General features: G+C 36.1%; 1 protein-coding gene and 1 long non-coding RNA gene across 3 annotated transcripts in view; one reads left to right on the forward strand and one right to left on the reverse strand.

Annotated features, from left to right (window-relative positions):
- The window catches only part of LOC126777609 (uncharacterized), a 46107-nt gene that overhangs the window by 20696 nt on the left and 10707 nt on the right, over window positions 1–14704 (forward strand). The gene's annotated exons all lie outside the window — the stretch shown is intronic.
- The window catches only part of LOC126777503 (hyaluronidase PH-20-like), a 28499-nt gene continuing 13982 nt past the window's right edge, over window positions 188–14704 (reverse strand). For both annotated transcript variants that reach the window (XM_050500517.1, XM_050500516.1), the window contains 5 exons: window positions 13548–13687; window positions 9929–10104; window positions 4827–5016; window positions 2905–4515; window positions 188–1793 (listed from right to left, as the gene is read on the reverse strand). In XM_050500517.1, coding sequence (XP_050356474.1) covers window positions 1686–1793; window positions 2905–4515; window positions 4827–5016; window positions 9929–10104; window positions 13548–13687 — 2225 coding nt within the window. In that variant the 3' untranslated portion in view covers window positions 188–1685. The remainder of the gene's footprint in view (window positions 1794–2904; window positions 4516–4826; window positions 5017–9928; window positions 10105–13547; window positions 13688–14704) is intronic.

Below are 14704 nucleotides of genomic sequence, written 5' to 3' on the forward strand. Positions count from 1 at the left end.
TTAATCTTTTAATATTGTACATTGAAATAAAAAAATATAGTTTCTTTGATAAAATATTATATTATAGATAAAATATTACAAACGAATTCGATAAAAATAACTTAAAAACTATTAAACTTATAAATATACAATTATAATAATAATATTTACAAAAGTAAAATTATCTTATTGTTACAAAATTATGGGCGTATCACAGATAAAATATAAGTGATGGAATTATTTAAGCAGTTATTAAAATTTTGGTTTACATTTTTGTACATTTAAAACTTATAATATTTTAATATAAAATTCAGATTTACAAATTGTACATTGAAAATATGTACACGCAACAATAAAATATTTACTACTTAAAAAAGCTTACTTTCATGTTGACATTTTGTTGCCAACTTAGATTAAAGATTAAAAATTTTAAACTAACGTTCTTATTGCGTGTGGATTGATAAACACTGATATCTCTCTTTCTGTCTTAGACAATTTGAGATTTGAAAAAAGAAGACAAATAATTGTTTAATTGGGTAGTTACGACTTTTATTAATAAAGTAGTTAGATCAGTAAATGTAAATGTTTCAAGTTAAGGGGAATTTGAGACAGAGAATGTAATGTGCTTGCGCAAAATGTACATTTTTTTACCGTAGAGTAATCACTCTTAGTGGATTGTTTGAGTTAGATGGAGTGAATATTGAACAGTAAAGCTTCCCAATTACTGGCGTATGAACCACATCGGAAATCATTTGAAAGGTTGACAGGGACAAACAAACGATGGATGGGAGCGAGTTTATATTTGTAAATGAAATAATGTAATATATAAGTGAGTACCTTTTTAGTTTATATATTTATGGAGAATTAAAAAAATAAATTAAAGAAGGATTTGCAATACTTTGTAGATACAGCAAATAGAGATCTTTAGTCCTGTGAAATTATATTATTTAAGAGAATGCACAACAGAATATACACTATTGGTACACACGTGAATATCTTACAGAACACCCCTACTCGAACTTCATTAAATCAGTCTAGTGTGAAATTATTTTGACCACATCTTTATAATTTTGACGAGAGGGTTGGCGATTCCCACCCAGGACAGATATTTGTGTGCATGAATATGTCTGTTTGTCCTGAGTCTGGGTGTAATTATCTATATAAGTATGTATTTACAAAAGAAAAGTAGTATATGTAGTATATCAGTTGTCTGGTTTCCATAGTACACACTCTGTATAAGCTTAATTTGGAATCTGATGGCCGTGTGTGAAAAGTGTCCCCGGGTTTTATAATTGCAGAAGAATACAGTACAAGGAGTATAGTTCGTTACAGTTAAAATATTAAATATTGGTAACGCCTGGCATACCTGCAATTGCAGGCAAAATGTCTGTACAGTTTTTTGTTTTAATTTAATTATAAATGCATATTAATTATTTACATTAATTATTTATTTAAGCTTTTAAAGATATTTTGTTTTAAGTCGATTAATTTTATGTCGAAAATTTATGTCGATGTCATTGTGACACTTGAAATGTAAAAGAAAATTATATTTTCAGTTTACTTTATACATCAGCAGTATTAAAAAATAAACATAATTATCACGACAGTTTAAAAATCCCTGAACAATATGAAGAATCCTTACTGACTACATGAAATCCACAATCACGAAGAAGAAAAAAATATTAAATGCAGTTGAACCGGATATATTACATATTGTTGATAAATATATTATTAAAAAATATGAATGTAGAATAGATATAGAAATACATGGAATTCGAGTTGGATCCCAAAGCGAAGCTGGATGATACACTCACCTAAAGGAAAATATAAACAATAAAATATATGATATAAATAACGATTTCGATATAAATAAATTATTAAATCAAATGTTTACGTTACAGATAAAATAAATACACAGTTTAATATTGTTAATAATAAAATAAAAATATAAGTACTAATGATTACACTGGTTAGTAATTAATAATTAAAAAGAAAATTATGCAAATGTGACATTTATAAGTATGCATAGTAAGCTTTTTTTTTAGTCAAGAGAATATAAAAATTAGAATGCAATAAAGAAGCATAATATGTTATCACAAACTTAAATATTAATAGAACTGAAAATAAAACTGATGACATTATAGATACTAAAGCTATTCTGTCAGAACAAACTCGAAACTCACCATAGACAAGCAACGTGAAATGTCAGAAAGTGATATGACGTAATGTTCACCCTTTAACCATGATTTAACTCAAGTCGTAATATTGGTATTACAATTTAAATAATACGTATTATATATTAGCTCGCTATGCACACACAGTGTCTTCACTTCGCGCCAATACCAATATATATATTCTATTTTCCCGCGCTCCGCGATGTGTGTCATCCGAGATGACAGGTGACAGTTACACAGATAATATATATTCATTTTATAAAATACTAATTAATACATTATTGTAGATGTGTGTAAACTACATTGACTAATTATTATAACATTTTAATGTTATAACACCCGTAAATATGTGTCGGTTTTCAATTCCTCGAGTGAGATACGAAGTGAGTTTTAAGAGAATAGCTATTCAACCATTTATAAATAAAACATTAATTTCGTCTTTGTTAAGATGCATAAAATTACTAGTAACATTAACTCTTGCAGTTAAAAAATAATAAAATGTACATACAAAAACTTAAGTGGTAATTCATGCTTTAGCAAAATAAAAGTTAATATAATTAATTAATTTTGTTTTGTCTCTTATGCGAAAAACTTAATATTTCAGTGAAAGATCATATAAAAATTATCACAGTGCAAATATATTTTAAGATTCTATAAATAATAATGAAATAAATGTAGTGAAATCAATTTCGAAACAGAGACAATTAGTTTGAGAACATTTATGTCACGGATAATAAATATATGTCACAACCTGATCAGATGCAGCGTCCGATGTAAATAGCGATTCGTTTTTATCATCAAGTAGAATTTCATCTTTGTTTTCATTTCTAATAAACTCATTATCTGTATTTTCTGTCTCTGTCACGCTTTCACTCGTATTCAAATATTCTGTTGTATATCCAGTAGCATCAGTAGATGGACTAGTGTTCGTAGGAGACGAGAGATTAACTGCTAATAATAATAAATTGTCTTCATTATAGTTCGTTTCTAAAGTTTTGTCGTGTTGCGTGGTTGATTCAAAATTCAAGTCAGTGATATTTTCGATCATAAAATCATCAAATACTTCATTTAAGTCTATTAATTCCTTATTACTATTTTCTATTAATGAAAAATGTATCGATTGATTTTTTTCTAAATTAACTTCAGTAGTCTGATCCACTTCAAGAGTGGTTCCTTGAGATTCTACTTCATTGGGTTTTGGGATATCCGTGTAGCTTTCAGTATTGCTATTCATAAATTTTTCATTGGTTTTGATGATTTTATCTAAGTTTTCCGACTCATCATCCTTAATTAATTCTTTTATTAATAAATCTGAATCTTCTGTGAGATTTTTTCTTTCATTAAGTGTGCTTTTTGTAAATTGTTTTTTGTTTTCATTTTCTAAATTGGAATTACCATTTAACAAAAAATCAAATATATTTATAAAGATATTTTCATTTGTAGATTTTACAATTTCGTCTTCAATATTAGAAGGATCTTTCAGAGAATTATCGCTTTTTATTGTTGTAGTATCACTTGCAAAATCAACTGTGAAGTCTTTGTTAGATACAATATCTGCAGCAGGAGTTAAAAACAGCGTTTGATTTTCTTCAATGGGTAATATATTATCAATGGTAGAATCATTTAATGGTAGAATAATTTCTTCATCATCTTTATATTCGTCTATATTTATAGTTTCATCGAAAAACTCATTTTTTTCTTCTTCTAACGCCAAATTTTCTATAAAACCCAGTGGATCTTTGGTGATTAAGGAATTCAAGGAATCAGTATCTTTAATAATAACAGGTTCGGTTACTTCAAAGCTATTGCTAGTATTTGAAAAGGCTGTTTCGTTCAAAATATTCCTAGTTGTTGGTTTGCTATTTTCACTTTCATTGTTATTATCGGCTTTTATCAAAGCATCAAATATCATATCAACAACAACACTGTCGTTCAGCGTCTTTATTTCAGTTCTATTTTCTGTCTTATTAAAACCTTTCTTTTGTAATTCCTTTTCGACGTTTTGAGAAATATCTTGAGTGTAATTCTCTGGGGGTATCCAATCATATTCTGGGTCTATTTCGACAGGGCTATTGGTGCTTTTTTCAGCAGATTCAATTCCACTTGTCTTGTTGGTCATATTTATATCACTGGTGACAGTTTCATTAACGAGATTAAGTTCAGGCGGTGTTTCAATAATGACGTCATTGGCTATGTTTATTTTTTTAATGTATTTCGCAATAGTAGGTCCCAAAACATTTTCGACGTAAGAGTATAAATTTTTGCATTTGCTTACTGTATTCACGTCTTTGGAACTTCCCCATATGACGAATCCAGATGCGTTTGATTTGTAAAAAGACTTAAGAACAACGTTTAGGTCTTCCTGAAAGCAAATATTAGCAGTTTTATTTATGATAAATTTAAAGAACGTTAATTAGAATAATAGAGGTTTACTTGGTGGTAGGGCTATGTGCAAATCCATCTGGGTATACAGTGCCACCATCAGGTTACCATCAGGTAGCCTGTGCACGTCTGTCTACGTATATTAAGAAAAAAAATGTCTGTACGAGCACTTATCTACTAAAACTTAACATAAAACGTACATTTTTAGGATAAAATTTTATGAATGTTCAGAATTTGATATTGATTGCTTATTTAATTTTATTAAATATATATATACTTTAGTAAACATACTTCAGTCATATATCCACCCTCCCGGTATCTAAACCAATAGTAAGGCAGTACAGGTGTCTCGTATCGTCTAACTCGATTAGCTTCCCTGACCCGGCCTCGAACTAGTGACCCCAGCTGATCTGAAGATAAATTCCGTGAACTATACACCGATGGGTACAGCGCTGTACTCTCGGACCACATCCAGTAAGTTCTGAAAAGATAAATTATAACTTTCATTATTCAAGTAATACTTTATGCAAATATTTATTAATTATGAAAAGAGGATCCCTTACAAATAAAATACTAATTGAGAACGTTCGTATAAATCTATACTATATTCCAACCTCAGGAGAAGTAAAGACAAGTAAACCGAATGCTAAGTGGTTACCACCGCCCATAGATATTGGTGCTGTTAGAAATATTAACAATTTCCTACATCGCCAATGCCACCAACCTTGTACGTTGGGTACTAAGATGTTATGGCCCTTGTGCCTGTAGTCACCCTTCAAGCCGGAATACAACAATACTAAGCATTACGGTTTGGTGATAGAATATCTTTTGTGGTTGGTGAATATTATAAATATATTCGTTATGGTTTCGCGAAAAAAATGTGTTTCCAATGGCGAAGTAAAATTAAAGTCCATAATCAATTAAATGGAATAGTGTTGTATTATAAATAAATATATAATAATCAAGAACTGTTAGTATTAATTAAAATATCAGCGTAGAGATTAATGCAAATTCAATCAATTCAATCCAAATTGCATGGAATATATAAAACTAAGGTGTGTTTATTTTTAGGCCTTCTTCGATTGGAATAACGTATAATATATCTATATAAATAGGCGAAACAAAATAGTTATTCACCCTTTTCTGCTCTATTTGTCAACCCATTTACTTTTTTTGTTTGGTAGCTATTGGCAAACAGAACTTTACATAGACTCGTTATAAATAAATAAATAATGTAACTTATTTTTTTTTAAAGTAATTGTATACCGTGTGTATAATATGTACTATACATACAGTATACTCACTCTTCAATTGTCCTTTATTTCCGTAAACGATTCAGTGAATTTAATACTAGGTACTTACGCGTAATGATACTAGAACCTGTCTCAATAAATTGGCTATCTAACGCGAAAAAACTACTTTAAAATTGGACTGGTAGATACTTGGATGGTAGCAAGCCGTCAAACAAAGGTAAAAATTCTTCAGCTCTATATATATAGAGCTTAAAATCTGGTGGTAGGATGCTAACATCCGCCTGGCTTGTTACCACCGTACGCATGGTGAAAAACTCGTGAAGTGGCTTGCAGCCGCGTTTCGAGGTCAGCCAGCGTACAGCCAGAGCCCGAGCGAGTATTGCCGCGATGGGTGTTGGTCCGATTGGAGACGGCTGTTGAACCAATGCCGGGGGAAACTGTATTGACCTGCCGGACAGGGAGACCCGAAGAAACGGCTGTTCCGCTGGCCGCCCGTGGCATAGTACAGGGGCCCGAGCGTGCCTAACCAGCTCGCGAGGCTGCCCCACCAGGCCACGCATAATCTCGGGGTGGACCGTCGTGCCGGTTGGTGACCGGTAGGTGGGGTCCCGGCGGCCACTTCCGGGGGGGTTCGGGGGCCCTTCCGTCCGGCGGGTCAGTGTATTTTTCCTTTTGGCAACCACTTGGGGAAACACGCCTCCGCACTTTGCCCATCCCTATCGTGGCAATACATCGCTCGCTTCACGTCTCTTTTCCATTTCATTTTTCCCAAATGGCGCAACAAAACAGAAATAACGGTCGTACAGCGGTGCACACCCCCACCATACCCTCGCTGTTTGAGGTCGAGTTCTCTAACATCCGAGGACTCCACACTAACCTCAACGCTGTCCACCACCATCTCGAGACAGCACGGCCAGCAATGTTGTTTCTCACGGAGACACAAATACTCCGTCCTGCCGATACCAGCTACCTTAATTATCCCGGCTACACGCTTGAAGAATCCTTCAAAGCGAAAGCCGGAGTATGCTTGTTCGTCAGGACGGATGTTTGCTGTCACCGACTGCGCTGCTTGGAGGACCCCTCCTTCTCCATGTTGGTGGTACGTGTGGACCTGGTTCGTCAGAGCCGAGTCTACGTGTGCCTCTACAGATCCCACAATGGTGACTTGGAGACAAGCCGATTATTTGACTATCTTAGTCGGGTGGCAGATGCTGCGCAAGAGCAATTTCCTAACGCGGAATTGGTGTTTTTGGGGGATTTTAATGCTCACCACGAATCCTGGTTGAAATCCCTCAAAACTGACCATGCTGGAAGGACTGCTCATGCTTTTGCTCTCACACATGACTTGACCCAACTGGTTGATCAGCCCACCAGGATCCCAGACATTGATGGGCAAGCACCTTCTCTACTGGACCTTCTGCTGACTTCTCACCCGGTGGAATATCAGGTTGTGGTTCAGGCTCCTCTTGGCTCTTCGGATCACAGCCTTATTTCTACCAGAGTGCCACAGGCCAAGCTGCCGCCACTAGCGGTATGCAAACGTTGCGTTTGGCACTATAAGCCGGCGGATTGGGACGGTATACGCGATTACTATGCGTCGGTCCCTTGGAAGGAACGTTGCTTCAGTGGGAATGACCCGTCAGCTAGTGCCGCTGCTGTTACTGGCGAGATCATGCTGGGAATGGAATACTACATTCCTAGCTCAGATCTCGTCAGTAGGAGTACGCGTAACCGTTGGTTCACTCGTGAATGTGCCGATGCTGTATCATCTAAGCAGGCGGCATATCGCAAGTGGATCAACGGCTGCATAACCGGGGCATCTAACATTGACTCACTGAAAGCAAACTATAATAAAAATTCCAAGTCCTGTAGAAAGGCATACACGAGAGCGGATGCACAGCGCATTGTACAGATTGGTCATGACCTTGTTTCGCATCCTAGGGGCTCCCGTAGCTTCTGGCGTCTGACCAAGTCTGTGCAAAACAATTTCTGCCAACCTTCGCTGCCACCGCTCAGAAATCCGGACGGATCGCTAGCTCACAGTCCGCAAGAGCAAGCTGATCTCCTGGCTAAACTCTTTGCCGACAATTCCGTCATCGATGATTGTAGTGCACTGCCACCTACAATACCTGCATGTGGCCATACGATGCCTGACATCAAAATCAGGCAACGTGATGAGTGAACGTGCGTGCGGAGCTGCAATCACTTGATGTACGGAAAGCTAGCGGTCCCGATGGAATACCAGCCATAGTGCTGAAGAAGTGCGCAGCGGAGCTGTCTCCTGTGTTAACGCGCCTGTTCCAACTTTCTCTCTCTTCGGGAAGTGTGCCGGAGGCTTGGAGAAGAGCTAATGTGCAAGCGGTTCCCAAAAAAGGGGATCGGTCTGACCCGGCAAATTATCGGCCAATAACTATCACCTCAGTACTTTGTAAGGTGATGGAACGGATTTTAAACAACCAACTGATCCATTACCTAGAAGATCACTCTTTAATTAATGATCGTCAATACGGGTTTCGACCAAAACGGTCCACAGGTGATCTTCTAGCGTACGTAACGCACCTCTGGGGTGAAGCTATCGACAAGCATGGAGAATCGTTGGCTGTCAGCCTCGATATCTCCAAGGCTTTCGACAGGGTCTGGCACAGAAGTCTTCTCTCCAAGCTGCCGGCATATGGTCTGCCTGCTCAGCTATGCACCTGGATTGCCAGCTTCCTACACAAGCGTAGCCTTCGTGTTTTAGTTGATGGTTGCGCTTCACAATTCTATGTAGTGAATGCTGGGGTCCCCCAGGGATCTGTGCTATCTCCCACACTCTTTCTTTTGCATATCAATGATATGCTCTCTCTTGGAAACATACATTGCTATGCAGACGATAGTACAGTGCATGGTGGATACCACGGACGTGCAGTGGCTGGGCGAGCGGAAATTGAGGAGAGGCGGAAGAATCTTGTCATTGAACTCGATAGGACGTTAGAGCTCATCGCCAAATGGGGCTCTGATAATCTTGTTGAGTTTAATGCCAAGAAAACACAGGTATGCGCTCTCACGGCGAAAAAGTCAACATTTTCCCCTCTTCCCTCCCTCTGTGGTACTCCGCTGGTGATGCAAAGCAAAATCGCCATGCTGGGGATTGACGTTCGCTGCGACCTTAGTCCAAGGGATTACATCGAGGCTGTTATAAAAACAGCTTCACGGAAACTCGGAGTTCTGAACAAGGTGCGGTGCTTTTTCACGCCATAACAACTGTGCCTGCTGTACAAAACACAGGTACGGTCTTGCGTGGAATATTGCTCGCACCTTTGGGATGGCTCCGCTAAGTACCTACTTGAGGCCTTGGACCGGTTGCAGCGACGTGCCGTACGCATTATTGGCGACGTAAAGGTCACAAACACCCTTGAACCTTTACAATTGCGTCGTGAGATAGCAGCACTGAGCGCTTTCTATCGACTGTATCAAGGCGAGTGCTCTGAGGAATTATTCTCTCTAATTCCTGCTTCCCCCTTCCTTCTTAAGTCCACGCGAGCTGGTTCTCGATGTCACCGCCTAACTGTGGCATCAATTCCATCGCGAACAAAGAAATTTGGCAATTCCTTTCTTTGTCGCACTTCCAAAAAATGGAATTCCTTACCAGCTCACGTGTTCCCCTCCTCTTACAACCCGGGTTCCTTCAAACGAGGCGTGAAGAGGCATCTTGCGGGCCGGCAAGGCGAAGGCGGCTAGTGCAGAACGTTTTTCCCGTCTGTACTGGCCGTCGTCGCGTTTGGACTCTACTACCACTTACCATCAGGTGGAGTAGAGTCATTTGCCCTCCCGGCGAATATAAAAAAAAAAAAAATATTGATTAGATTTTTTGATACTTAATTGTCTAAGAGTTTTAATAACTTGGCTTATAATTATCAGGTAACGAAAGGCAGACTTTGGCCATTGATTTACTTGCTTTGCATATATAGTAGAACCCGAGATTAATTATAAACAAAAATTTAGCATGCAATTCTAAATTAAGGATACTGCCCGGTAAAAAGCATGGAGTCACATTGAAATAATATTGAATCAAATTATAATATGTATGTGTATAGATTTTAAGCATTAAAATACTTTCTTTTGGCGTTCTTTTATAAATAAATAAAAAAACTAACTTACATATCGTTTTCCGCTAAAACATTCGACGCGCAATCCTCCTTTAAATTTTGCCCTGCCATGTTGAAGCAGTAAGGAAACCCGTAGTATCCCCAAAGCGCTTTAGGGCGCATCTGCTTCGCAATAGACAACGTCGTCTGCATAAATGTTCTAGCAGATGCTTCGAAGCGTTGCTTCGCCTGGAATTATAATAATTATGCTTTTATTATTTAAATTGTTACTAAATTATAATATCTTTCAACTTTTATGTTGGATAGTGCGATTGTTTATAAAATTAATGGTTATTTAAGGAATTTACAATTAAATATAACCAATAAATTAATGTGAAGTGAAAATAAAAACATATACTTTCGTTAACAGTTAATAGCTATTAAATGTATAATCGGCTTGAAATAAGTATACGCGCTACGCATACACAAGAGAGTTAGGCGCCATTGGAGTGTGTGGACTGGGTGGGGCATTACAGCATAGATCAATGTGAATCGTTTTCCGTCACGGCATACGAGCCGGTCTTACCCACTAGGCGCGCCAATAGACGTTTCACATCACGACTGCTCGAAAAGCTTATTTTCATCATCAAAATCGACGGATAGGTTATTGACATACATAAACAAAGTGTTCATACCAATAATAATCTTTAATCTACGATCCGGTATCTGAATTATTATTATCAACTCACTCTACTGCAGAACTGGATAAAATCACCAATTTTAAATCTTGTCCAGTTTTTATTTAAGCTGTTAGTATATTTTAATAAGTAAGTAACTTATATATGTCACACTGTTGGGCTAACGCCCATTCCTTTTGAAAAGAAGTTTTGGTGTTTATGCTTCAATACACGTGGCAGATATTCATCCGACACATGCAAATTTCCTCACGATATTTTCCTTTTAGTGGAACCCGAGATTAATTATAAACAAAAATTAAGCATGAAATTCTAAATTGAGGATGCTGCCTGGTAAAAAGCATGGTAACTCCATCTATTGAAATAATGTTGAATCAAATTATAAGGTACACCAAAGGACGCGTCGTACAACACGTCTGTAATACAAATACAATAAATAAAATAAAAAATACGCATTTTAAAATAAATGTAGCTGAGATTGCAGGTTCAAACCTAGGTTAGGTTTTATTTGATTCAATATGATTTCAATATGACTCCATGATTTTTACCTGGCAGCATCCTATTTTAAGTTCCAGGATTAATTGATGGGGATATGGTATCCATATGCAATATAAATATAACTTTGCATTTGACGTCGTAAAATCTTGACTTGTGACTTCTTCCGTAACAGCCTGTGAATGTTCCACTGCTGGGCTAAAGGCCTCCTCTCCTCTTTTTTGAGGAGGAGGTTTGAGCTTATTCCACCATGCTGCTCCAATACGAGTTGATGGCATACACATGTGGCAAAATTTCAGTGAAATTAGACACATCCAGGTTTCCTCACGATGTTTTTCTTCGCCGTAAAGCACGAGATGAATTATAATCACAAATTAAGCACATAAAAAGTCAGTGGTGCTTGCCCGGGTTTGAACCCACGATCATCGGTTAAGATTCACGCGTTCTTACAACTAGGCCATCTTGTCTCTTTAAGCAAGAAAAGACTTCTTCATTGGCTCGGAATGTGGGATATTTGACATCTTTGAAATAACTTTATTTGTCTTCGTGGGATTCCGGCTTCCTTAGTCGGTCTGGATATTGTAATCCAAGATCTCCTTGTTGCGTAAATATTTGACAAGGAACACACATACACATCAAACTAATTCCCATAAAGCGATGGTTAATAGGTTACGTCATTGCTCTAATTACAACATTGCATTAATGAGGACGAACAGATTTGAATGGGATTGCGAAACGTTATGATATACAAATAATATGTCGGTTGTGCTTCTAAATAATGTTGATAAATACGAACACTATTAAAAACATTACATTTTTTTAAGCTTTACCTTACTACAATCGACGAAATAGAGATAAACAAGCCTTAGATTTACGTACTTAAGAATATACTATATTTCAAACGATTTGCTGATAGCTGTACTATATAATTTACTTTATATAATATAATAAATGATACATTAATCGAGAACTTTACTTTATAAGTAAAATTAAAATGTAATAATAATAATATTCCTCCAGATCGATTTCGGCCACGGCAATCTATCTCAAGAGAGCTTAGCCAACTGCGCAGGACATATTATAGTGCACAAGTGTGTGCGCAAACACAGGTGCACTCTCTATTTCCCAACTCTCATAAGCCGATGGGATGGCAATCCAACACGGCCGGAAAGATTTCAGGCGCAGGACCAACGGCTTGCACGGGAGTGTAACTTCCAGACTCCGGGCTACTATTGAGAATTTTTAGACAGAAAAACTCGAATAACTTTTTTATTGGCCCGACTTAGGATTTGAACCCAGGACCTCCGGGTTTGCGGTCTTACATCTAGCTACTAGACCAACGCGGTAGTCAATTAAAATGTACGTATGTATGTAGAGAAATGGAACTTTGTTATTACAATAATATTTGAGCAATTTCTTCGATATTCGAAACGTATTTTTTTTAAATTTATTATAAATACCATAGATTAATCGAAATCTCGACCAATGATATCGCGTCAATTCAAGGTCAATATTGTTTATTATTTTATAATCCATGGTTGGCTATAAATGTAAGTATAAAGTTACAAATAATTTACAAGCACTTTGGAACCGCTATTCTTCAAGATTATAGGTACATATAGGTTTCTTAGTAGATAATAAATAAGCAACCACAATATCGAAGAAAAATCGTCTAATTTTCAATATTTCCATATTATACTTGTACAAAGATTTAAATTATTTTCAAATCATATATAACAAGCCTCTCCCCGTAATTGATATGCCTTAGTCAAGTTTCAGGCTACCTTAATGTGATATTTTATTACGATCGGTTCAGTAGTACGGTACTAATGTCACATACAGACTTATTTTTGCATTTATAATATTAATATAGAGTATAGATAAACAGATGCAATCCTATCATATTTCAAGTATATAAGTAACATGCGCTCACGTTAAGCTATAATTATCTATTTTATGCTAGTCTGCGACCTAGAATTTATAAAACATACAACACTCGGCCTCATGGCTCTACTCTGTGATTCATGGGAAATACTGTTAGCATTATTCATATTATTCAATTCGTGCTTGATGGTGAAAAAATCATAAGGAAACCACAAGAAGAAAAGAGCCCTTTATCCAGCAAAGGTTTTACTTAAAGCTAGCAAAATAACCGATTTCACCAGCGGCCTCCTTTATCCGCCCCTCCCGTGGAGTTATTTTTAATTATTTTTTTCGCGTTTTACATATTTTACAAATCATTGTAGAGGATATATAACATCCTTCTTCTTTTTCAGTTCTATTAACTGTAATATGACAATTAAAATAAATTGCAATTTTTTTCCATAGTCCTGTCGTCTCAAAAGCTGTGTTTTTTTCTATCGAGAAAGGTAATTACGTTGTTGATCAGACACAACCTTTGATAATATCGTGTAGTTTTTTTTTAACTTTGAACTAGACATATACAAAATCAAATAAAAGATTAGTAATTTTGCTCTACAACTTAAGAACAATTTGAATTACCTCAGCATTAATCCAACTCTTGGGCCACCACCAATGTAATTTCTTCTCAATCTCGTACGAAACATCCTTGTAAGGAACTAGCGTGCCGAAGTTCTGTCGGAATATGGGCCGCCACGATTCAAAGTCTATTATTCCGATGCCTGAATATCAAAACGAAATAAAAATTAAATTACGAGTTTATAAGAACGATAAATTAAATCAACACCGATTTCATACTTAAAGTAAAATTGCATAATTAATATTGTATACGCTAAGCTGCCTCATGATAATTGTATGTAATTGTACTTTACTTTTTAGAAATGTAGATAATTATAATTCATTTGGCATTTAAACTGTGTTAAAACTTTTACCTAAGCTCTTCGAAATTCCTCGATCTATGGCTTTTTGTTTTATACCTTTGTATGGTTCAAAGCAACACATTAAATCATGTAATACTTTATTCTTTGAATCTTCATGGAATGTTTCTGGGAATTCAAGTTGAGATTTTGTTTCAATATTCGATTATTCGTTTTGTTAATAGACTAAACGTAAGTCTATAGCTAAGCGTTGTGATTCGTTTAAGAGGATATAGAGGTTTTGTTTTATCATCTTTATTATTTTTATCATATTTTAAAATATCAGTATATTCATAAAAAATATACTTATCGAAATTTTGCAACAAAATGACAAAACAAAAATAGTATAGTTGTACTTTAATGTGCACAGCCATTTGTTGGTAAAACATCACTAACTATATTTTCTGAATACTTGTTCTCCATAAAAAGCGATCAAAGTCGAAGTAATCAAGATTCCATAAAACGTAGTTAAAAAAAACGGTCATCAGCGAGATAAATTTGCTCACTATCAGTTCCGTAGTATACTTTGTTTTGGACTTTATTATTTGTCATGATCGCCGTAGTTCCAAGTATATCTGTGAAATGGCAATTTTATCTAACTAATGATGCCTGTCAGAATAACACGCAGACGATATAGCTTCAGTAATAGGGTTCCATCATTTGTAAACGGAATCCTGTGAAGCAAAATAAGTGAAATAGTGCGACCAAAAATGAATATGATGAGAATGTAGCCGGTTTATCAGACATCGGCGCCCGCTTTGCTGTGCACTGCTGGCGAGGAAATTTTATATTTTGAAGCAATTTTAATAGCTATACATATTA

The sequence above is a fragment of the Nymphalis io genome, chromosome 23, assembly GCF_905147045.1.
Source record: "Nymphalis io chromosome 23, ilAglIoxx1.1, whole genome shotgun sequence".
In the NCBI taxonomy this organism is placed as follows: Eukaryota; Metazoa; Arthropoda; class Insecta; order Lepidoptera; family Nymphalidae; genus Nymphalis; species Nymphalis io.